At 44.4% G+C, this 24,618-nt stretch overlaps 1 protein-coding gene across 1 annotated transcript in view; it reads left to right on the top strand.

The window, feature by feature from the left end:
• Positions 1 to 24,618, top strand: part of GABBR2 (gamma-aminobutyric acid type B receptor subunit 2) — a 360,010-nt gene that overhangs the window by 189,036 nt on the left and 146,356 nt on the right. Inside the window, exons 5-6 of the mRNA XM_061201103.1 lie at positions 6,634 to 6,699; positions 15,019 to 15,219. Of these exons, the coding sequence (XP_061057086.1) occupies positions 6,634 to 6,699; positions 15,019 to 15,219 (267 nt within the window). The remainder of the gene's footprint in view (positions 1 to 6,633; positions 6,700 to 15,018; positions 15,220 to 24,618) is intronic.

The raw sequence follows: 24,618 nt of genomic DNA on the forward strand, positions 1-24,618 counted from the left end.
TAAAGAAATGCCATGCTTTGCCAGTGGGCTGCTATGGGCTATACCTTTTTTCACTCCCGTCCTTAAGAGTATATGTCTCCTGCTTCTCTGCTTTTAGGGACACTTCTGGAGAAGAAAAACAAAGTCTAAGAAAGACTAATTTTAGCTAAATAAAAGAGAATAGTCATTCTGGGTGTGGAATCAGTCTGTCAGAGCCAAGAGGGACTTTGGAAAACATCTATGCTAACCCTCTCAGGCTTACCCCAGGTCTCACGACCAAAGTGGGGGAGTAGGAGCAGGCCTGGGCTTCTCACCACTTCACCAGTGCCCATTGCTCCAGGTCAGGGGCACCTCCCAGCCTGCATCATGGCTGGCCTCTAATAGCTCAGCCACCTTCGGGCTCATTGCACCTTACCCCTTTCTACAACGTTGAACATGGTTTCATTTGATTTTCAGCAGCTCAGTGGGGTAGTGGGGTAGTGTGCGTCTGTAGGAAACCAGGAAGCTATTAAACGTAGGCTGAGGGGCTTCCCTGGTGGCGCAGTGGTTAAGAATCTGCCTGCCAATGCAGGGGACACGGATTCGAGCCCTGGTCTGGGAAGATCCCACATGCCGCGAAGCAACTAAGCCCGTGAGCCACAACTACTGAGCCTGCGCGTCTGGAGCCTGTGCTCCGCAACGGGAGAGGCCGCAGCAGTGAGAGGCCCGCGCACCGCGATGAAGAATGGCCCCCGCTCGCCGCAACTGGAGAAAGCCCTCGCACAGAAACTAAGACCCAACACAGCCAAAAATAAATAAATTAATTAAAAAAAAAAAAAAAAAAAAAAAAAAACGTAGGCTGAGACAGATGCAGAAATGGCAGGAGGTCAGTGTCAGCGTCAACCTTGATCTTCTAGCAGGACCCCACACTGCTGTCACAGGGAAGCAAGATGGGTTGCCTTCTGCTTTCCTGCTCTTTTAAATGCACATCAGCTATTTTAATGTCTCAGGGTTACATTTGCTGCTCAGGTCCTTTGACTTCAAAATCCATAGGACTTTTCTCCATGAGTCATTGCTGCAGACTGGGTACTGAGCCCCAGCAGCCCAGGCCTGGTGGGGTTGGCCTTCTCAGCGTGGGAGGTAATATATAGGAGTGAGTGGTCAAATGCTTGGGCTCTGGGGCCAGACCCACATTGGGTCGAGGCCAAAGTCACCACTTCTTATCCCTGTGACCTGGTGTCTTAGGTTGAACTCCCTAGAAACAGAGCCTGGGATTCTTGTGAAAGAGATTTATTGAGAGTGGGCTCAGGAGAAGGGGAGAGAAGCAGGATAAGGCAAGAGGGGAGCTAGGCCAGAATGCCTTTTGGCTGGAGATGGGTTTAGCCTGGCCTCACCGGGTCTCTGGAGCACAGTCTGCACCACAGAGCTGGTCCCACCTTTCAGCAAGGGGGCTGGAGTTTTCTACCCATGTGAGTCAGTCACTGGCTGCTATGGGATGTGGGGCACAATATGGCCTTCTAGGGCCAGGAAGCTCCCCTTGGCTGAGGGAAGTTCTCCAGAGAAGGGAGGGAGCTGGTGGCAGCCTACCATCGCTGCAGCTGGGTTGGGTGCACTAGCCCCGAGGAGGGGATCCAGCAGGACCAACAGCATCTGCTGTGCCTAGGAAAGTTGCTTAAGTCTTTGGGCCTCAGTTTGCTCATGAAACTATCCAGAGTGGGCATAATTATAGCACCTACCTCCTAGGGCAATGGCTAGAAAGAGCTCGGGAGCTGTCATTTATTTTGACTCTGCTAGGATCCCCTGTAAAGTGGGGGTTATACACTAGTGCTTTGTATTGAGTCATCCTTCTTAAGTGTCATTTTTTGTATGTGAGATTTTAGCTCCCTTTAAGGGCCCCAGAGACAAAGAGGTCCTAGACAACAGATGGGAGGGGCCAGGAAAGAGGAAGGGAAATCCACCCAGGGTTTGGACTGAGCACCCCTCACCGGGCCTCCCACCCCATGGCTGTTCCCTTCAATCTTTGCCCCCCGTGGGTGTGGCCTGTTGAGGGTGTGAACATAGGTCTCTGCTACCATCCATTACCTTAGATCTAGCCCTCTAGAAGAAGCTGTCATTTGTCTGATCTCGGGACATCTACTTTCACTCCAGGCGGCCCCCTGCAGAGCCAGGAGTCCATGGCAGGGATTTTTGAGACCCTGCCCTCTGCCACTTCCCAGGGTCTCTAACATCACAGCACCATTCTGTACTGTCATCCTCAGAGATGGTCATGGCTGTCCTCCCCTACCCCTGGCACTCCTTCAACTGCCCCAAGCCCTTTCAGCCATAGAGGAGAGTGCACTGATACCCCTGGTAGGTAGGTGGGCGGGCTTGCAGAAGCAGGGTCCACTGCCAACACAAAATTTCTTTCCTCTCTCTGGATTTTAAGGAAAACATACAAGTTACGCAACATTGAAAAGTGTGATTCTGGAACTTTTGTGAGAGTGTGGGTGTGTTAAAAACTTTTACGATTCCCCCGATCCAGGGGCTTCCCTGGTGGCGCAGTGGTTGAGAGTCTGCCTGCCAATGCAGGGCACACGGGTTCGAGCCCTGGTCTGGGAGGATCGCACATGCTGCAGAGCGGCTGGGCCCGTGAGCCACAACTACTGAGCCTGCACGTCTGGAGCTTGTGCTCCGCAACAGGAGTGGCCGCGACAGTGAGAGGCCCGCGCACCGCGATGAAGAGTGGCCCCCGCTCGCCGCAACTAGAGAAAGCCCTCGCACAGAAACGAAGACCCAACACAGCCAAAAATAATTAATAAATAAATAGAAATTAGAGTACTGAATGTAAGATGAGAAAAGTTAAAAAAAAAAAAAAAAAAAAGATTCCCCCAATCCAAAATCTTTCCCTTCACCCCTGAATCTTCCAATAAATTGCTACTCCAGAAAGAAGAACCAGGTATATCCGCACTTTTCATACTCTCAGGAGAACTCCTCTGCCCTGGGAGTACACATATCCCATTTTGAGAAGCACCTTAAGCTCTTTATGCTGCTCTCAAGGGCCGCCTAAGGATCCCAGTCCAGTCATACTTCCCATTATCCTCTCCCTACCCTGGGATCCAGGCTCCACCTGCACTGAGTGCTGGCTCGTCCTCTTTTCTCCCAGGCTTTGCAGCATCTTGCCCCTCTTACTCACTGTCTAGAGTCAGAGTGGGTGTGAATAGCTTCCTGCATCAGGTACAACCTGGCCCTGGATAGGCTCTTTCTCCAGGACCCTCTGATGGTCAGGGGACACCAAGGCAAGATTGCTGGTTTTGGGGTGCTGTGCTGGATTTGGAAGCCTTTTGCCTCTCTGGGAAGGGGTTAACTAGATCAGCGATCCCTTGGGCCCCATCCAGTCCTAACAGTTTGGGAGCATAGAACCAAGCAGTCAATGCAACTTGGTTGTCATGGCAACAGAGACACTAAATGGTCCACAAGTGGCAGAGCTGTTTATTTATCTGTTAGCAGGTGGTCACGTGGTCAACCATGAAGATGCGGGTCCCTCGGTCCATTCAAGAAATGAACATGGTGAACCCAACCAGTACCTAGGCCCTAGGCTAGCAGGATATTAGTGCAGTTGATGATAATAACCAGCAGATATTGAATAACCAATGTGGGCCAGGCATTGTGCTTGTGCTTCACACAGCATTCATTCACTTAATCACACATTTAATACCTATTTATTGATATATGTGTCATGCCTTGTTCTGGGAGCTGGAGACCCAGAGATGAATCAAGTTATCCTCAGTCCAATGGGGACAACAAACAAGTAGACTCAGGCCGTGATAGAGGGAAGCACAGAGTGCTCTGGGCCCACAGAGGAGCAAATGACCACCAAGCCTAATGGCACAGAGATGGTTTCTCAGAGTAGGAGTGCCTGAGCTAAGGCAGGAAGGGGGAGTAGCAGCTCTCCAGGCAGAGCGTGTAGGGTGGGAGGGAATGGCATTCTGGATGAATGAACTTGTAGAAAGAAAGAAAGGGGACAGAATGAGAAAGTGAATGAATGAATGAGTGAATGAATGAAGGAGTGAATGGCAGACCATTTAAGAGAACTGCAGGTAGTTCATTCTCCCTGCTGTGGAGGAGTAGCAAAAAATGTGATTAGAGAAATGAGCAGGAGTGAGTTGGTAAAGAATTTGGAATGTTCTAAGGAGCTCAGAGTTTGATCTGTAAAGCTCCAGGAGCCATGGAAAGATTTTACGTAATCAGATTTGAATCTTGGAATGATCCCCTTGTGTGCTTTCTGGAGACTGGGTGGATGGAGCAGGACTAAAGGCAGGGATCCAGCTGTGAGGCTGTAGTGGTTCACCACGTAGGGAGTGATGGTGGCTAAACCCAGGGCAATGGGGCTGGAGACATGGGGGCAATTCAGGAAGCTAGTGAGCAGACGGAACCAACAGGCCATGGTTATGGCTAAGATGAGGAGAGGAGTGAATCTAGAATGGCTCCCAAGTTTCTGATCTTAGGGAGTAGGAGGTTGACAACACCATTCTAGAGATGGACAATACAAGAGGAGGAAGTAGGCATGTTGGGAATGATGATGAGTTCAACTTGGGGCATGTTGAGAGAATCCAAGTGGAGGTGCCTGGGAGAATCCAAGTGGAGGTGTCCAGGGGGCAACTGGAGAAAAGTCTGGGCTGGGGAGAGAGACTTGGGAGTCCACAGTGCTCAGAGGGGAGTTGTGGCTGGGGTCATGAATGAGATTGCCCAGGGAGAGTGATGAGGGCAGAACTGTACAGAACACCAGCATTAGGGATGGGCAGAAAGATGAGGAGCTGATTCAGAGTCTGAGCAGGAATGACCAGGAGGCAGGAGGGAGCCAGGAGAGAGCACCATGGAAGCCAGTGGGTGGGCTTCATTATCATGAATCCTACAACCACCGGGTCAGGCAGGGAATATTATCCCCATTTCAGAGATGAGGAAATTGAGGCTCCAGGGCATTAAGACCCAGGGTCATGTAGCTGGTCAGTGCTGGAGCTGGGATGTGAACCAAGGTCTCTCTGACTCCAAAATCCAATAAGCTGTTTCTACTATACCATGTTTAGCAACACAGGGCTTGGCACAGAGTAGATGCTCCATAAATGTTTGCTGGATGGATGGGTATGGATATGGATATGGATATGGGTAGGTGAATACTGTTAGCAGCAAGAAATGCTATAAAAAATTCAACAAACAAGCAGAAAGACCCTGGAGTGTGCCCGGGAGTATGGCCACAGAACAGAAGCAGCTTAGAACTTTCTATAGCATTGCAGCCACGGTGATGACAAAAGCTTGCCTTCCTTCAACTGCTCTGTTAATCTTTTAAAGTCCTTTCAGAGGAAAATTTTTTTTCTTTCCATTCTTGCTTGCAAACGAAGGGTGATTTTAGAATCCAAGTCTTTTTTATTTTGCTAAAGTACATGATGAGTAAAATGGCCTCCCAGTCAGCACTTTCCAATTTTGAAAGATGCTAAAAACTGATCTTTAAAGGGATGTTTCTCTTCTTTATGCATCAAAGAGCCTTGAGGCTTGCTGGAAAGGACGGGATAAATGGCAGGAAGGTAGCACCACCTGCAGGGCTGAGTGTCAGTGCGGAGGGCAGGACGGGGTTGGGGAGCAAGCGTGTGGGCCAGGGCCTGGCTGGTCTCCTGGGGGCTACCTGTACATCCGCCTTCTGCCTGTTCTCTATGGGGGCAGGGCAGGGTCCCTTCCCCTAGAAAGCAACCAAGAACCCCTTACCCTGACCCAGGAGAGAGCCTCAGGCAGACACTCAGTAAATGTTTGTTGAATGAATAAATGAGTCATAGGACCCATGGTACAATATATACCTATTAACCATATTGAGATATTAAAATAATTAATAACCATTTATAGAGCTTTTGAATATAGATTTTCCTTTGAAATAAAGGGAGAAGAATAGGTTGGGAGAAGGTTATAAAACACTAATTCTAGCTGGGTGTTTACTCTGTGTCAGGATCTATGTTAAGCACTCTATGAGGATTATCTCATTTAGTCCTCTCAGCAGCCCTCTAAGTACTGCCATTATCTGCATTTTGCAGATGAGGAAATTGAGGCTAAGATGGGAAAAGGAGCCGCTTGAGGCCACCCAAGTGGAGCTGAGATTTGAACAAAGCTGAGAACTCAAAGAGACTCTGAAACTTCTTAATTGGGAAGCTCTGTGGACTCCAGAAAGGTGGAAAAGTCTAGAATACTAGAGGGGGAGGGGGTGTTGGCTGGGAACTTGTTTCTGCTGCCAACTCCCCTGGAGACCTTAGAAGTTCCTTTCTCTCCTCTGGCCTCAGTTTCCCTATGTGTAGAGTGAGGACGGAGAGTAGACGCTGTCTCAGTGCCCCGGAGCGTTTGCCTGCCCTTGTTGGAGGAGAGCAGGGGAGACAATGAGGCCCCTCAGAGCCTTTAGCCTCCAGCCCGTGCAGACTTGCCCCAGGGTTTACCCACGAGACCAGGCAGGGCCAACAGCAGTAGCTGAGGGAAAGCTGGGCCCAGAGAGAGCCGGAGATCCAGGCTGGGCTGGGCTAGGGGGTGAGGTTTTGCCCTGCCCACCCCCTCAGGCAGAGCTCTTGCTGGGGAGCCTGGGGCATGTGAATGATCGCTGCCTCAAGCCCTCTGGGCTATGCCGATCACACGCTCACCTTCACATCCCTGTCCTTCTGTCCACAGGGCAACGACGTGCGGATCATCCTTGGCCAGTTTGACCAGAATATGGCAGCAAAAGTGTTCTGTTGTGTAAGTAACACTTTGGTTGTGTCATGGATGTCTTTGGGGAGGTTCACAAAGCGTTTTCTTGCACTCAGTGTCACTGCCTAGTCCTTGAGTGGACCGGAGTCTGGGGTGTTGGAAGCAGAAGTGTTATTCTCACTGCTCTTTCGTCTTTCTGGGGAGCTAAAACCCCAGGACTCAGAACAGTGCAGTTGTAGGAGGAACCAGGAACCTCAGTTTACCAAACCCACTGTCTTACCATTGCCTCAGCGCTGCCAGCTAGTTTTAAGTCTCCTCCACCCAGCCTTGCTTAATGGAGCAGTGCTGTGTGCACCACACAGAGGGAGACACCAGATTCCAGGGCGAGACCAGGAGGCCTCAGACCCCTTCCTGCCCTGTAAGCAGGGCTCAGAGTCTCAGGTTTAGCACAGACCGTCAACTGTTCAGTATCTACCACTGAATCCTTTTAATTGTCTGGTGTGTGATAGGTGACAAAGTACATTCTTAAACCTTGTCTCACGTAATCTTTTCAATAACCATGTGAAGCTACTATTGTTACCCTTGCTTTACAGATGAGGAACTAGAAGCCCAGAGAGGTGGAGAAGCTTGTCCAAGGGACGTTTTATGGCAGAACCAGGGCTCCATCCCCATTCACCTGATTCCCAATCAAATCCTCTTTTCTCCACATGATATTCTAACCTGAACATATGTAACAGTTCTAACACAGGGACTATGTCTTTCCATTTTGATGCCCTGGCTCACCCTCCTCCACCTCAGGGTCAGGAGAGAAATCAACAGAATGAGAGCCTAGTTACATGAATTGTCTACCCAATAAGCTCCTCCTCTTAGACTGAGGTTATTCTAGGTGCGGTCTCTAGTGATGGGCCACAGGCCTCTGTTTTCTTTGACCTTTTTTCAGTAACTTGGATGAGATTATAAAAATAGGCTTATAGGAATTTTAGAAGTTGTGAAATATGTTGGAAGATAGCCAGGGTGCAAAGAACCTTAACAAGCTGGAATGTTTGATTAAATCCAGGAAGACTAAATCTAATAGTCCTAATATAAGGTTATATTAGAACAAATTGGGCTGCCTATGTCCAAGATGATAGAGGCATAGCTGAGGAGTACTGTGCGTTTAGAACAAAAGAGACTTTGGAGTCTCAGTTGACCTCAAGGTTACCGTGAGTAACCAGTGTGAGCACAGCTTCCAGGGAGCCGAGGTGGCCTCAGGCTGCACGTCCACAACTAGGGTGGGTCGTCCCTCTGCTCTCTGCTGGAGAGACCCCACCTGGGGTATCCTGCTCAGCTCCTGGTGCCCCATTTCAGGAGAGATGCAGAAACTGAAAAGAGGCCAGGAGTAAGGAGAGAACAGCGACCGAAAACCATAGTCACCCAGGGATATTTCCTCATGAAGGCTCAGGAGCAAAGTGGGAACTGCCTGATCACCTTTCAGAATAGCAGGGAGGAAGGAGAAGCTATAGGCTGACATTTCAGGGGACGCTGAGTGAAGCTTAGCGCTCAGGAGTCAGTCTGCTTGGGCTTGAACTACTGGTCTGCAGCTTAGTAACTGGATTTGGGCTTGTTGACACTTTCTGAACCTCAGTTTTCTCATCTGTAAAGTGGGGATAATAATAACACCTGTCTCATAAGATTGTTGTGGAGCTTAAATGAGCAAAAACACCTTGCATAGTGCCTGACGTACAGTGAGCCCTCAGCAAATGTCAGCAACCTTTTTTTATTTGTTTATGTAAGGTCTCTGAGGACGGAATGGACCACCATTGGGCTGACGAATTTACTAACTGATGGACTTTCCTAGATTGTGTTAAGCATCCTATGTCTCAGTTAAGGGTAATTAAGGAGTATTTCCATATGAAAATCTAAGGAGGAACATGAGAAAAATTGAAAAAAATGGAGCAAATTGATTTAATACATTTTATTTCAAAGCTCATAACACTTTGCATGTTACCATCTAAGGTCCAGAAATGGCCCATTTAAAAAAGGAAAATAATGCTCCAATTAGAAGACATAACTTTTTAGAGAAGAAGCTGGGTTTTATCCCTACATATCCCCAAGGCCTTGCAAACAGCTGGCACATGGTGGGTGATTGTCGATCAATTGAGGAAAAGTAAATTAATAAAAATGATCTGTGAAGTTGCCACACTGAGCACTGGCCATCTCCTGTTTGCACAAAATGCAGACAGACCTCCTGTTTTTTTTGTTTGTTTTTAGTATTTATTTATTTATTTATTTATTTATTTATTTATTTATTTATCTTGGCTTCACTGGGTCTTAGTTGCAGCACGCAGGATCTTTTAGTTGCAGCAGGAGGGATCTTCTTTTAGTTGCAGCATGCAGGCTCTTAGTTGTGGCATGTGGACTTCTTAGGTGCGGCATGCATGCGGGATCTAGTTCCCCGACCAGTGATCGAACCTGGGCCTCCTGAATTGGGAACACAGAGACTTACCCACTGGACCACCAGGGAAGTCCCCTCCTGTTCTGATTTGAGCCAAACCCTAAGCCGAGGCATGGCTGTGATTTCCCTCCATGCTGTGCACTGTGGTTATTTTCTGAGTGGCATTTCCAGCAGCGTGGTTTCCATTTCAGAACAGACGGCGTGGCTGTCTTCCTCTTGACCCAAAGCCCCAGGCTGCTTGCCTTCCACACGGCACGGGACATCATCCCACCTCCTCATCCCACTTTCTTCTTCCTCTTGGACTTTGGGTATCTTCAGATGGACTTTTTCTTAGAGTCTTTGCTGGCTGCTTTATTCACTGAGTGGTTTCTTAGAAGTTTTTGGTTGGGGGTTTATTCCGTGTGTCAGACCCTCAGAGGGATCTGCCTGTCAGGACTGTCAGTCTTAACCTTAGGTTAGGAAGGAGTTCTTCTGGCAGACCAGGAAGGTCCTGAGGAGAGTCTTCTCAGTGTCCTCACACTGAATCAAAACTCTGGCGTGTGACGGAGGGAGGGGCTGCTCGGAGCAGAGACCCAGGGAGAGAACCTCTCCACCCATGTCAGGGTCAGAGCACAATGGGATGGAGACAACCGCGTCTTTGCCATCCAAATGCTGCAGTGCAAACTTTGCAGCGTGTTGCTGTATGTTCTTGAGATCGGACCTGCCACCCAAGGGGAGAGTAGTCTCCAGCAAATGCAGGGACTATTTATAGCCCTGTGGCAAAATGTTCATTTCGGTTCCAGCAAAGGACGAGCATGGCCTGTCGCTTTTGTCTTCTCCTTCCTCCTTGGTGGTCTATTCTAAATTCTCAAGCACTCTGACCTGGGTTCTGGTTTTAGTTCTGCCAGCTGTGTGACCTCAAGGAGACCACTTTACAGCTCCAGCCCCCGGCTGCCTCACCTCTAAAATGGAAGCGACGACCCCTGTCTTATTTGCCTCATAGGATTATCGAGAGGCTTAAACAAGGCCACCGAAGGGTGACTGTCATCCCAACTGTTAACTGCTTTACTGATGTGAGGATTTATTACTATTATGGTTATGAAATGCCTATAAAAGGGAAATATTCTTCTTGCCTGAGGAAGTGAGGAGGCAAAAGGAAACAATAAAAAGAGGAAATTGGATTTTTAAATTACATCATGGCTACCTGTCTGCAGCTAATGAGAATAGAGTCTTTCATGGGACCGAAGAACATGAGCTCAAGACTGCCCATCATCACCTGGTAGGGCCCATTTGGTGGCCACAGGTCCTGAGACCACATTCCTACTAGAGACAAAAACAATGAAAACCAAGGTGACCAAGTAAACTGAAAATGTGTTCAGTCAGTCACTCTACAACCATTTATTGGGTGCCCTCTGTACACCAGGCACTGTGCTAAGCACTGGGGATCCTGGAAAGAGCAGACACCACCCTCCAGGAACTCCCTATTTGGCAAAGGAGACAGACAAAGATACCAGCAGCTTCTTAAAGCTCACGTGTCCAACAATCTCAGCCCTTCTGAACGTGGGAATACCAGAATGGAGGCCCAGAGGCCTCTCTGCAGTTGCTTTAGACGCTGTATGCTATATTTAAGCCCAGTCTACCTCCCTTGTAGGAGAGCCTTTTAGACCCTCACTCAAAGCCTGTGCTGTGTACTTTTTTCACATATGTTTAACACTCCCTGCTTTCCATAGCAGTTTAAAAGCAGCAGATTCAGAGTGAGGAGAGGGATTTAATGACAGTGAAAGTGACAGCCTAGACCTGACAGCTAGAAAGGAGACAAAGCCATCAAAAGTAGATCAGAAACTCCAAGAACAGTAGTCTGGAGCCATTTGGTGTTTGGGCCAGTCTGGGCCATTTGATGTTTGGGCCATGCCCAAAAGTATCACTGTGCATGGCCCATAGGAGTGGCTAATTTTCAGAATAAAGCCATGAGTTATGGAAAAGAGAATGGCATGAGAAGGAGCAGCCAAAATGTTCCCGCACATAGTGTTGGCCAGGCATGGTACACATATTACCTCATTTATTATTTCTTTTTTATTGAAGTATAGTTGATTTACAATGTTGGGTTACTTTCTGGTGTACAGCAAAGTGATTCAGATATATACTCTTTTTCATATTCTTTTCCATTGTGGTTTATTACAGAATATTGAATATAGTTCCCTGTGCTATACAGTAGGATCTTGTTGTTTATCTATTTTATATATAGTAATTGATATCTGCTAATCCCAAACTCCTAATTTATCCCTCCCCCCCTTTCCCCTTTGGTAACCGTAAGTTTATTTTCTATGTCTGTGAGTCTGTTTCTGTTTTGTAAATAAGTTCATTTGTATCATGTTTCAGATTCCACATATAAATGATATCATAGTATTTGTCTTTGTCTGACTTATTTCACTTAGTATGATAATCTCTAGGTCCATCCATGTTGCTGCAAATGGCATTATTTCATTCTTTTTTATGGCTGAGCAGTATTCCACTGTATATATGTATCACATCTTCTTTATCCATTCATCTGTCGATGGACATTTAGGTTGCTTCCATGTCTTGGCTATTGTAAATAGTGCTGCTGTGAACATAGGGATGCATGTATCTTTTCGAATTAGATTTTTCTCCAGATATATACCCAGGAGTGGGATTGCAGGATCATACGGCAACTCTATTTTTAGTTTCTTAAGGAACCTCCATACTGTTTTCCATAGTGGCTGCACCAATTTACATTCCCACCAACAGTGTAGGAGGGTTCCATTTTCTCCACACCCTCTCCAGCATTTATTATTTCTAGACTTTTTAATGATGGCCGTTCTAACCAGTGTGAGGTGATATCTCACTGTAGTTTTGATTTTCATTTCTCTAATAATTAGCGATGTTGAGCATCTTTTCATGTGTCTATTGGCCATCTGTATGTCTTCTTTGCAGAAATGTCTATTTAGATCTTCTGCCCATTTTTTGATTAGGTTGTTTTTTTGTTCATATATTACCTCATTTAATTCCTACACCAACCCAGTGAGATGGGCTTTGCTTTCCACAGGCTATAGATGAGAAAAGCAAGGTCCAAGGAGTTGTGTGCCAGAGTTACCCAGCTGGTATGTGGCAGAGAATCTAGTGCTACTTGACTATAGTCTTTTTTCTTTTTTTTTCAAAAGATCAGTAGAAAAAATTTTATCTTCATCAAAATTGACTAATATTCTAAACAAAATGTGTTGTCATTCAAATGGACTGAGCTTCTGTTTTCTGGAAAATTCACTCACAAGGAACACCTAACAGAACAATGGCAGGTCAGACAGCTATCACAGCAGGTCCCTGGGAGGCTCCTGACTTCCTGCTCCATGCTGCCTCTAAATTATCACACAGTCTTTGGTCTCAGAGAATAATGCAAATCTGCCTTTGCATCTGATCAGAAGACCTCCTCATGTCCTCACTCTGTATCTGTTGACGCTTACTTACCATACATTCTTAATAATTGGGGCTATCTTGTCTCAACCTTTTAAGACTGAGGAAGCTTCCAGAAAGTTTTACTTTGTTTGTTTTGCTAAGAAAAGAGGGAAACTTAAAAAAACAGACTTTGAATCTTGTCCCCTTGACTTAGCTGAATGTGTTTGGGCAAATTCCTCAATCTCTGAGCCTCAATGTCTTCATCTATAAGATAGAGATAATAGCACATATCTCATAGGGTTGTTGTGAGAATAAAATAAGATAATGTATATAAATGGCCTAGCACATAATAGGGGCTCAATATATGTGAGTTCCTCCCTGCCAGTGAAAGATGAGAGTTGTGAAGTCTCACAGGTTCTGCCATTGATTAAATGACCTGGGGTCATTGGGATGACCCTTTTGTTCAAAGGTCTAGCCCCCAGCCAGGGTCTGGGATTATCTTTTCTTAAAAAAAAAAAGAAGTTTCTGTGGGCTAAACCCCATTTATTAGAGGGAAGCCCAGAAAACTGCCTTCTTTTGTTGAACTGGGGTTTTGTTATATAATTGTAATATTAGGGCTCTCTGTGTTTTTTCTACAACAGTTTTGATTGGGGCAACATTACAATGTAGTTGCTGGAAAAAATGACTATGATCTGAGGCTGCATGATGAGAAATACAGTGTCTAGAATGAGGGAGGTGAAAGTCCCATATCATTAGAGGAGTCTAGAGAAGAGGCGATGTGATCGTTACCTTGAGATAGTTGAAGGGCTCTCTTATGAAACAATTTCAGTTTAATCTCTGGAGGCTTCACTGAATCAATGGACAGAGGCCATAGAGATGGAATCTGAGCTTAAGCTAAGGAACAAATATTCTAATTCACACTTACCCCAATGAGATGCTCCACACTGCAGGCTGGGCTTTTTCAGGTGTTGAGAGAATTTTAGAAGAGTTGCCTCCTCAGATGTAGGAATGAAGGGAACACACCTCCAACTCTTAAACTCAACAGTAACTATTCTCTAATATACACAAATATAAAGGGCTCTGGCCCACCCTTTCTGGGCAGACCATCGATTAGCATGCTAGAGCCTAAGTGGAGGGCAGCCAAAATCTCCCTGGCGTCCAGAGCAATCTTGCAGGCTTCTCTCTCCACACCCTCCTGGCCTCTATGCTGTCTCTGTTCTAAGCCAAGGAACATAAAGGGGTGTGACATGAATTGTTTCCCAACATGTCCTCCTAACATAGGTGGCTCCCTAGGAACAAATTGCTGGATCATTTAAGGTTCACATTTTTTAATGTATACAGTTCATCACAGCTCACAGAGAGCATTTACGTACACCACTGCTCTCTGTAATAACTTCTGAGTGTTTTGATTACTGATAGGAATGTGAGCTCTACTCCATTCTGGACCCAACTTTGATGGAATGTGACATTCCTACAAATTGGGATTTTCTGGGTGCATCTAAGCTATCAAAAAGCATGCTTTTCCAGATAAAAAATCATCACAGTAAGAATTAAAGTCAAATGGGGGTATATTAGAACAGTCTGACAACTTTTTGTTTAAATGGGAGGCAGGCAGTGTGGCTTTGCAGCGTAAGAGTAGGCAGACCTAGGTTCAGACTGTGTGACCTTGGAAAAGTGACTTTCCCTCTCTGGTTTCCAGTTTCCTCATCTCTAAAATGAGGATAATAAACTCTGCCTAGACCATCTCAAAGGGTGAACATGAATGACAAATAAGATGCGTGTAAAGTATATAAATATAAGGGACTTTTTTTTTAGGATCTGGATTTATGTACACCATGCTTTGGGTAAAGATTTAGAGAGATGTTCAGTTTGCCAAGTGGCATCTTATATAAGTTGCATGCTTACATTAAATTTTCTTGGCCCTTTGCAAAATTGCTCCACCCTGCGTTATATTTTAAGGTTATGATCTCAGCTTTTAGTAAAGATCTATACAAAAATAACCTTATGAAATCTGTTTGTTGTAGGGATGGTGTTGATACCATGCTAGCTAATTTGACAGTGACCTCCATATGAGGCATTTTGTTTAGGGATTAAAGCCTAGAAAACATTTTGTGTCCCTGAAGAACTGGTATGTTTTCTCCTTACTGAAAATAAGAGCTATGCAATTCATATTGTTGCCCTTTTCTCTTGGACTGCCAGGAAGTTCATGGTGAAATATGTAGCTTATATCTGTAGTGTTGGAACCTTTGGTGGACTTGTCTATGTTCTGTTCCCTTTACCTCCAATAAGCATATTATAATCTATATTTTCCCAGGCACTTATGTTTTTATTTTATTCAGTGTTTTATTATTTTAATATACATGTTTCCTATAAACTACCTTGGATCCCTTGAGAGATAATGAGGAGGAGACCAAGCAAGTAATAGAAAAATTAACAAATCCTCTGGTACGAGGAACCCTGAGTCCCCTCCACCTTTCCCACAGGGTACAAAGCTTTGAACAAATGTTTGTCTCTTGGTGCCTTCATGGTCAACCCATCTGTTGCAGGCATATGAGGAGAATATGTACGGTAGCAAATACCAGTGGATCATCCCGGGCTGGTATGAGCCTTCCTGGTGGGAGCAGGTGCACACAGAAGCCAACTCATCCCGTTGTCTCCGGAAGAATCTGCTTGCTGCCATGGAGGGCTACATCGGCGTGGACTTCGAGCCCCTGAGCTCCAAGCAGATCAAGACCATCTCAGGAAAGGTCGGTGCCTTGGCCAGCTCATTTCAGCCCCCAAACCCATCTCCCTTAATCATGCTGTCCAATGATGTTGGCAAAAAGCACCTAGATCTTGTTCTGGCCTTTGCTGTGTGATTTTGAGCAAAGCATGTGACCTCTCTGAGCCTCGCTTATCTGTTAAATGAGGATATCCAGCTCTCTACTGCATGGCCTTCTAGGGAATTGTGGGAATCAAATGAGGTAAGGGTGCTTTGTAAGCACATAACATAGCGTATGCGTAAGGGGTGGAGTCGTGACTAGTATAGCACCAACTGCAGGCATTGACTTTCAGACGAGGCCACCATTTCTTCCTGTGCCCCTCTGACCTGGAATGTCATTTCTCAGTCTTACTGATGCTCCTGTCAGCCTGGAGGAGACGAATGACCCCACAAGTAGACTTGGGGAAACATGTACTAAAGACCAGAAAGATTGATCCAAACCCCAGTTTTGCCACTTACCAGCTGTGTGACCTTGAGCTTGAGTTCTCTGAGCCGCTGTTTCTTCATCTGTAGAGTGGTGGTGAAAATATCCTCCTCCGGGGTCAAAAGGAGGACTGAATGGCAGATTGTGCAACGTGGCTGGCATGGCACCTGGCATCTTGTGCTGTCATAACTAGGAGGACAACCTTGGCTGGGTGCTTAAGTCCTCAGGCCTCCACTAGGGATGTTCCCACTAGGGATGACTAACCCCTGGCCTGCTTATCTCATAGGGCTGTGAAAGAACAGGTAGCATGGTGCATGTAAAAGTATTTCCAAAGTACACTATTCTCTATCAGTGAAAGCATTATCAAGAATCAGGTGGTGACAGCCCCGGTGAAGATGGCAACATCCATCTCTCAATTCTAACCACCAGCCAAAGTTCAGTACAGCAGGGCACATGATTCTTTTCTGTCTCCTCTGATCTCACATTTTTAAATTCTCTACCAACCTTCAATTTCATTTAAAGAATCAACTTCATAGTAAAGTAAAAAACATATATATTATTTTTATCCATTATTTAATCTCAGTCAGAGCCAACACTACAAGAATGACTTATTGATTTGTCCAAAAAGGGCAAATCATTAGGACACATTTTATAAGCAGCTCTATAGATCATGTGGCACCTGAGAGATCCTGGAAAAACACTTTGGGTAGAAAATGTTGAAAGAAATATCTTCATACCAAAATCAATGACAATATGAAGTTTTTGGAGGTGCTGAATAATGAGAAGAAACAACTCATTTTTATTTCAGTAGGTGTTATTTTTAAAGGTGTTGAAGTTTACAGTTTATTAGAAGATACTTGGGTCCAGGGATACCCTATACTTTAAAAATAGTATAAAATTTGAGGAAAATACAAAAACTAAAATTCCATACAGGCAGACAGTATAATAATTAAAATGAGAGACTTAAGGAAGACCAAAGATGTAAATGATTACACATGAGATCTGTGAAGCTAAGTGGGGGTAAGGGCCATGAGACGCCCCAAGGGCCTCAAATGTCATTCCAAGGAGCGTGAATGTTCCCCAGGGTGGGCGAGCCATGCACAGATGTGAGCAAGTGCACAGGAATGCATTTTGGGAAGATCATTTTTTGCAGTGTTTTTTCAGAGTAAATGTTTTGACTTGATAACATCTCCCAAGTCACTGACTTTCCTTTTTAATTTTAAATTTTTAAATTTGGGCCTGGTGAGGAGGCTGACCTCACCCCCATATCACTGTCCCCATGAATGGACACCTTGGGGCTATTCCTGGGGCTGTTCATTTCATCTCACAGTGTGGGCCACCCACTCCTGGGCCTCCCAGGCTGGAGCAGTGCCATCAGAGCAGAGCCAGGCAGACTACCAGCTTGGGGCAGCTTCTGAAATTCCAGGCGACGTAGTCCCTGTCCCACAGTCTTTGAGACAAGAGGCAGCATTTCTTACATTATCTCGAGGTCAAAAGATAATTGAAGTTACACGGGGAAATCTGAAGACTCTTTGCCTCTTGGACTCAGAGGGTTTAGGGCTCTCGTAGAGGTCACGTAGACCAGCCTCTCTCATCAGACTCTCAGATCCTTCCAGTAGCACAGGAATCACTACTTGTCCCCTAATTTTCCCCACTGGTCCCCATCCCTTGTCCCTATAGGGCCCATCCCTACAGTTATAACTTAACAGTTCCAGGGCCAGGACTAAGGGCAAAATTTAAGGGTGTGCCAAAGACCTCAATGGAAAAATCCATGATGAACAAAATTTCAAAATTTTAAATAAAGACAAGATCCACAAACCAAGATTAGGGTGAACTGATTTGAGTCACATAATTACAAGAACACATCTTGTCTTTATTTAAAATTTTGCTCATCGTGGATTCTTTTTTTTTTTTGCGTTAGTTTTGATTTTTTAATCTTGATTACTGAGGGTTTAGGCTCCTTCCATTTTGCCCCTGAAGGGAAGGCCTCACTCATCTCCCCCTGGTCCTTGCCCTGCACAGGTTGTGTTCGTCAAGCCCCTTCCCATGCTCAGCCCATGCTCTGCACTTGCTCTTGTTGAATGCTCTCTCCCCAGGGTGTAGGGCCCAGAGTTGATAAGGCATTCGTATTTGTGGTCTGACCACAAGCCAACTTCCTCAACCAATCTTCAAGAATATATGGCTAAAGGAAGTTCTAGAAAGTCATGAAATAGTTCTTGAATTTGATTTTGCGGTGTATGTGACTGCTGGGGACCGTGATCCGCATGGCATAGGCTGCTGGGTCGATGCCTGTATTCTGGGGTCCATCAGTATCCATGAAGACAAGCAAACACGTATAGAAGCAAGTCAGTGGACTCTTGCCATCTTCACTATTTACACATAGGAAAGCTGAGGAGCAGAAAGTGGCAGGGCATACCCAGGATCCTTGTAGTGGGTTGAAAAGTGGCTCCTAAAAAGATATGTCCAGGTCCTAACATTTAGAGCCTGTGAATGTGACCTTATTTGGAAAAAGGGTCTTTGTGGATGTAATTAATTTAAGAATCTTGAGATGAGATTATCCTGGACTACCTGGGTAAACCCTAAATCCAATGACAAGTGTCCTTATAAGAAAAAGGCAGAGGGAGTTTTGCCACTTGGAGAAGATCATGTGAAGATGGAGGCAGAGATTGGAGTGATGCGTCTACAAGACAAGGCACACCAAGGATTGCTGGCAGCCACCAGAAGCTAGAAGAAAGGCACAGAACAGATTCCCCTTGCAGCTTACAGAGGGAACCAACCCTGCCAGCACCTTAGTTTTGGTCTTCTGGCCTCCAGAACTGGGAGCAAATAAATTTCTGTTGTTTTAAACCACCCAGTTTATGGAAATTTGTTATGGCCACCCCAGGAAACTGATACGGTCACCCAGCAGGTCAGGGACAGATCCAGGAGTGGAAGCCAGGACTGCTAAGTCCCCACTCACTGCCCCTTCCCCTCTACCATGCTCTCCCTCTAGACTTGTGACATGCTTAGGAGCAGAGCACATCCAAATCAGCCCTTTCTGTGATTTCTTAGCGGGCCTGTTAGTAAGTGGCGGAACAGGACAGTATGGGTCTGGTAATCAGGAGATCTAGTACAAATCCTGGCATTGTCACCAATTAATCTGCCACCTCAGCTAGACACTCACCATCCCTGGGCCTCAGTTTCCTCAACTGAAAATGAGAGATTTGGACCATGTAACTCCTGGCGTCCTTTCACAGCAAAATTCTCTGTAAGTATGGTATTGAGTTATTACAGCAAGCTGTGTGATATGGTTATAATGTTAAACCCTGGAACCCCCAGGATAAAGGTAACTCCTGATAAAGTCACAGAATCAGGTGGAACAGTGGCCCCTCTTGAAATGCATTCTCCGTGGTTGCCTCTTCCATATGCCTGTCTCTGGTGCCAAGCTGTCCCCAGCTTGCTCATTGGCACCCAGGAGATTTCTGGTAGAAGGAATAACAAGGTCATGGTCTCCCTCCCGAGCACGTTCATCAGTCCCTTCCTGTTGGAATTTCCAGTGATGGGACAAGTGCAGACCTTTGGGCTTCTCTGAGTACATTCAGAGCTCAGTCTTTCAGAACCTCACGTAAACAGCCTCTGAATACTTGCTTTGGCCCTAAAGACTCTTTCTCCTTGTTAAAGTTCCCCATCACCACTGTATTTCCCCAAAGTGACTCTGTTGACATTGGTGATTTCCAGTGTCAGCTTTCACTTTTCAGCGTCCCACTGGGTTTGTTTCCACTGTGAGCATTTACAGTTCTGGTGTAAAATTCCAGTGATGGCTCAGCCTCTCTAATAAGGACATTCTTCCCTGTTACCATTCCCCTGCTGAGACACACAGATTTGGGCCAAGGCACCAGATGGAAAAGTTCACAGAACCGTGGAATCAGCGGGAATCTCAGAAGTGGGCCCCAACCCTCCATCAAAGGCACAGGTTCATTCTTTGGAAGAGTTTTGTAATGTTTTCTGGCAAGAAGCTTCTGTGACCACCCACAACTGTTTATCCAACACAGCAGAACAAGAGGAAACAGAAATCTAGTGAGTCCTCAGCTTAGAGCAATGACCTGGGAAAAGCTGCACCCATCTCATTGTCACTGCCATCGGAGCGCCATAACAAAGAACCTGGGGCTTTTAGGGAAGCTCTGGGCTCTAGAGAGGAGGAAGAGAAAGTGCCATGGAAAAGTAGAGGTGCTCCCCAGGTAGTCAAGCTTTACAATGCTGCTGCCTCTGCCCTCACCTTCCCCGCAAAGCTCCTGTTCCCTTCTGCTTCCCTAAGTATCCACATCCGTGGGAGACAGGCAGTGTGGCAAAGGAATATGGGCTCGGGAGGAAGGGTATGGTGGCCTTTTGGCACTGGTTAGATATGAATCTTGGCCCCACCATTTCCCAACTGAGTGACTCTGGAAGACAGATAGTTGTCCATGCAACATCCATAGCCCCTCTTCCCCCTCAGTAACATAACTCTTGTTTTTAACTGGGTATGTTGCCATCCATCTGAAAATGTACATTTCCCAGCCTCCCATGTAGCTAGATACAGCCAGGATTCTAAGTCTAGCCAATGAGATTTAGGTAGAAGTATTATACAAGACTTCTAAAATCTCCTTTAAGGGGAGAGTGTGCCTTTCTTTTTCCTTCTCCTTTGTGTTGGCTGGAATATGGATGGGATGGCTGGAGTTATAGCAACTATTTTGGATCAAGAGGTGACCTTGAGAAGGAAACTTTATTCTAAGATAGCAGAGCATAAAGATAAGAGCCTGGGTCCCTGGTTACACTGTGGAGTTGCCATAGCAACCCTGCACCACCTACCCAAGAACATCTTTTACATGAGAAAGAAATAGACTATCTCATTTAAGTCAGTGATAATTTTTTTTCTGTTATATACAACTGAACCTAATCAATAGTGATGCAGTGACATTGGGCTAGTCATTTGGCCTTTCTGAAATTGTTTCTCATTATACTGGAGTAATAATATCTCTTTTACAGATTTAGAAGGATTAAATGAGGTAATACAGAGGAAAATATCTTGCCAAGTGCCGAGCACACAATAGATGCTCAACAAATTGTAGTTCTCTTCCTCCATCAGCGCAGCAGCCTTGTGGGCAGGAGAAAGGAGTAGTGAGTCAGTTTATACACACAAATCTGCTCTGGTTTGTTGTTGGGATTTTACTGAATCTATAGACTGATTTAGGAAAAACTGACGTCTTTGTAATATAGGGTCTTCCCATCCATTCAATTTCTCTCAGAAATGTTTTGTAATTTTTTGTGTGGAACTCTTGCATGTATTTTATTTAATTTATTTATAGGTATTTGATGTATTTCAGTGAATATATGTGCACATTACTATTGGGTGCATGCTTGGGGTGGAATTTCTGAGTCATAGGGAATACATATGTTCAGCTTTAGTAGACACCACCAAACAGATTTCCAAAGTGGTTATACCAATTTACATACCCACCAGCAGTGATTGAGAGTTCACCAACTCTCATGCTCACCAACATTTGGCATTGTTAGCTTTTTAATTTTAGCCAATATAGTGGGTAAGTAGTGGTATCTCATTTTTGTTTTAATTTACATTTCCTTGATGACTAATGAAGTTGTCGATCTTTTCATATCGTTATTGACCATTTTGATATCCTCTTTTATAAACTGCCTATTCAAGTCTTTTGCCCATTTTTCCACTTGGATTCTCTGCCTGTTTCTCATTGATTTGTAGAAGTTCTTTTTGTATTCCGGATATGAATTCTTAGACAGTTATATGTATTACTTATATCATTTGTGTCCTGTTTAAGCATCTTTGCCCACCCAAGCTCATGAAGATATTTTTCTATCTTGTCTTTTAGAAGTTTGTTTTACCTTTCACTTTTAGATATAGAATTCACATGAAATTGATTTTATGTAAGGTCTAAGGTAAGATCAAGATTAATTTTTTTCCATATGGATAACCAATTGATTCAGAACCATTTATTGAAAATCCTCCTTACCCCCCCCCCATGCTATAGTATCATCTTTATCATAAATTAAATGAGTGTATATAGTGTGGATCTGTTTCTGGACTTTCTGTTCTCTTCAATTGTTCTATTTGCCTACCCTTTAACCAACACCACACTGCCTTAATAATTGAAGTTTTATAAGACCTGATGGGTGGTAGTGTTAAGTCCCTCTTCTTCTATGAGATTTTCTTGGGTGTCCTTGAACCTGATGTCATGTTCCATTTTAGATCTACTCACATATTTACACTTCCCATTACTTTTCATTCCTCCCTTCATTTCTGTTCTGTTTATGATCATTTTCTTTCTGCCTGAAGAACTCCTCTTGGTCTTTCTTTTACTGCGGGTTTGCTGGAGACATATTCTTTCAGTTTCTGATTGTCTAAAATTTTCTTTCATCTTTAAGATTGAGAGATATATTAACTAGGTGTAGAATTCTAGATGGTTTGTTATTTTCTTTTAGCACTTTCAGATGTCATTTCATTGTCTTCTGGTGTCCATTGTTTCTGTTAAATCAGCCATCAGACTTATTGTTGCTATTTTGAAGATAATGCATCCTTTTTTTTTTTTTTCTCTCTAACTGCTTTTAAGATTTTGTCTTTGCTTGAGTCTTCAGCAGTTTTACTAAGCTGTGCTGAAGTGAAGTTTTCTTTGGGTTTATCTTGATTGGAGTTTAAGCTTTATGGAACTTCATGAATCAGTGGATTGATATGTATTTGGGGAAATTCTAGGAAAATATCTCTTAAATATTGCTTCTACCTATCCTCTCTTTCCTCACATTTTAGGACACCAGTTATACATGTGCTATACCTTTTCAACACATTCCATACATCTCTTATGTTCATTTCCTATTTTCTATCCTTTTTTCCTCCCTGTGCCTCAGTGTGACTATTTACTACTAACCTTTCTTCCAGTTCACTAACCTACTTTCTGCTGTGTCTTATATGCTGCTTCATCCATCTATTGAGCTTAGTTTCATTTGTTGTTGTATTTTTAAATTTTTTTAGGATTTTCATTTTATTCTTTTTTTCTTTCATTGCTTCCAGTTTTCTGGTGATATTCTATATCTTTTATCTGTTTTCTTGAACATATAAACCTGCTATGTTAAAGTCCATGTCTAATAACTTCAAGATATGGATCACCTGTGGGCCTGCTTCTATTGCCTATTTTTCTTCTTTCCTTCCTTTCTTTCTTTCTTCCTTCTTTCCTCCTTTTTTTCTTTCTTTTTTTTTTAAATTTGATCCTATCACCTGGCATACCTAGTAAGTTTAATTCATTAAATTGGTTATGAAAAATTAAAGAAGCTGCAGATGGCATTATCTTTCTCCAGAGAAGATTTATTTCTCTTCAAGCAAGCAGTTAGAATAGGGGCAGATCACTTTATCCAATAAAGAATTGAGATGATTCCAAGCTTGGTTTTAGTTTTCACAAGGCCTGGTCTATTTTGGTTTGCCCTTACTCCTATCTGTCCTTCAGCATTCTAAAATCCTGGGGTGTTTACTGAATTGGCCCTGGATTCCAATTTTTGTCTTCCTAATGCCATGAAACTCCAAACACATCTGCTTACTTTCTTAACCCCTTAGCCACCACTTTTTGCTTGGCTTCTCAGCCTCTTGCTTTATGCAGCTTAGTTATCACCAAATATTTCAAGTGCAAATGTCAGTCTGCATACTGGTATTCTGTAGTTCCTCTTCCTCTGAGACCTTGGCCTATAGGCCTTGCTACCCTGATAACCCTGAACTATAGTTTTTTGTCTTCCCATCTCTGAGGGACTGCTGAAAACTCTGATCCAGTATTTTCTATTCCTACAACTAGCCTTCCCACTTAGCAATCAGCAAATGCTTCCAGAGGAAGCAGCAAAGAATGTTGGACTCTTCTCAAAACACTTCTCTTCTCTCCAGAATCTTGGTTCCTCAAGTCCTAGATGTCCTGGTTGCTTTCTGATACCTTTGGATAGCTATTTTTATATTTTATGCTGCTTTCCTTAATGGTCTTCATGGGAGCTTTTGTTTGACATAACCTATTTCATCATAGTCAGAGTAGAAGTCTGAACTGAGACTGTTTTGCTTAAAAGGTGAAGAATAGCATATTGGGGACAGGGTAAGCATGTCACTGACTTCAGCAATATGAGGTGCTGTTGTGGATAAAGGAGCAGACATGTTCACTGTGGCTCCACAGGAAGACATAGCAAGTTACAGGGAAATAGGTGTAAACTCTGTATCCGTAAGACTAGTCTCATAGACGTCAGGCATCCCTTAAGTGGAAGACTCTCCCTGAAGACATAGTGACCTTCCCAACACTGGAGGAGTCTCAGAAAGGCTCAACAAATACCTGGAAGTTGCTATTGAGAAAATCCAAGAATCAGATTGTAAGAGGGACTTAATCAGTGGTAACCAATTTATGTATTTTGAAATCTTAAAGGATTTTTTAAAATACAGATGCCCAAGTTATCCCACAGACACAATAAACAAAATGTAGGGCCGTGGCGTCTGCATTTTTAACAAGCTCCCTGGGTGACCTACAAACTGGAGTCAAAGAACCACTAGACTGTCCCCTAGTGTACCTTCCAAATGAGATTGTGGTTCCAGCATCCCACAAGGGATGCCAGAGAGAGACTCTGCCAGTTTTGCCACTCTGGGGGGTGGCAATTGGAGATGTGGAAGGAGATGTTTCCTCCTTCTCCTCTCTTCTGTCCATGAGCCTCACCTCTCCTAGAAAGCAGGACTCGGCTTGGTTCTGCTGGAATGACAGACCCATATAGTTTAGTCATACTGTGGGGTAGCAAGCTTATGTGGGCTAGCCTGGGAACCTAACCACTATTTATAACATAGTTTCTGTATGAAAATGTTTCAAGTTCCAATAACTGCCTTTCAAAAATACGTGGAACACAACGTGTCAGTAATTGGGACTCTCTATATAAAGTTATTTTCTCAGAAACTTTTAGCCTCTCATGATA

This window comes from Eubalaena glacialis, chromosome 9, assembly GCF_028564815.1.
Source record: "Eubalaena glacialis isolate mEubGla1 chromosome 9, mEubGla1.1.hap2.+ XY, whole genome shotgun sequence".
In the NCBI taxonomy this organism is placed as follows: domain Eukaryota; kingdom Metazoa; phylum Chordata; class Mammalia; order Artiodactyla; family Balaenidae; genus Eubalaena; species Eubalaena glacialis.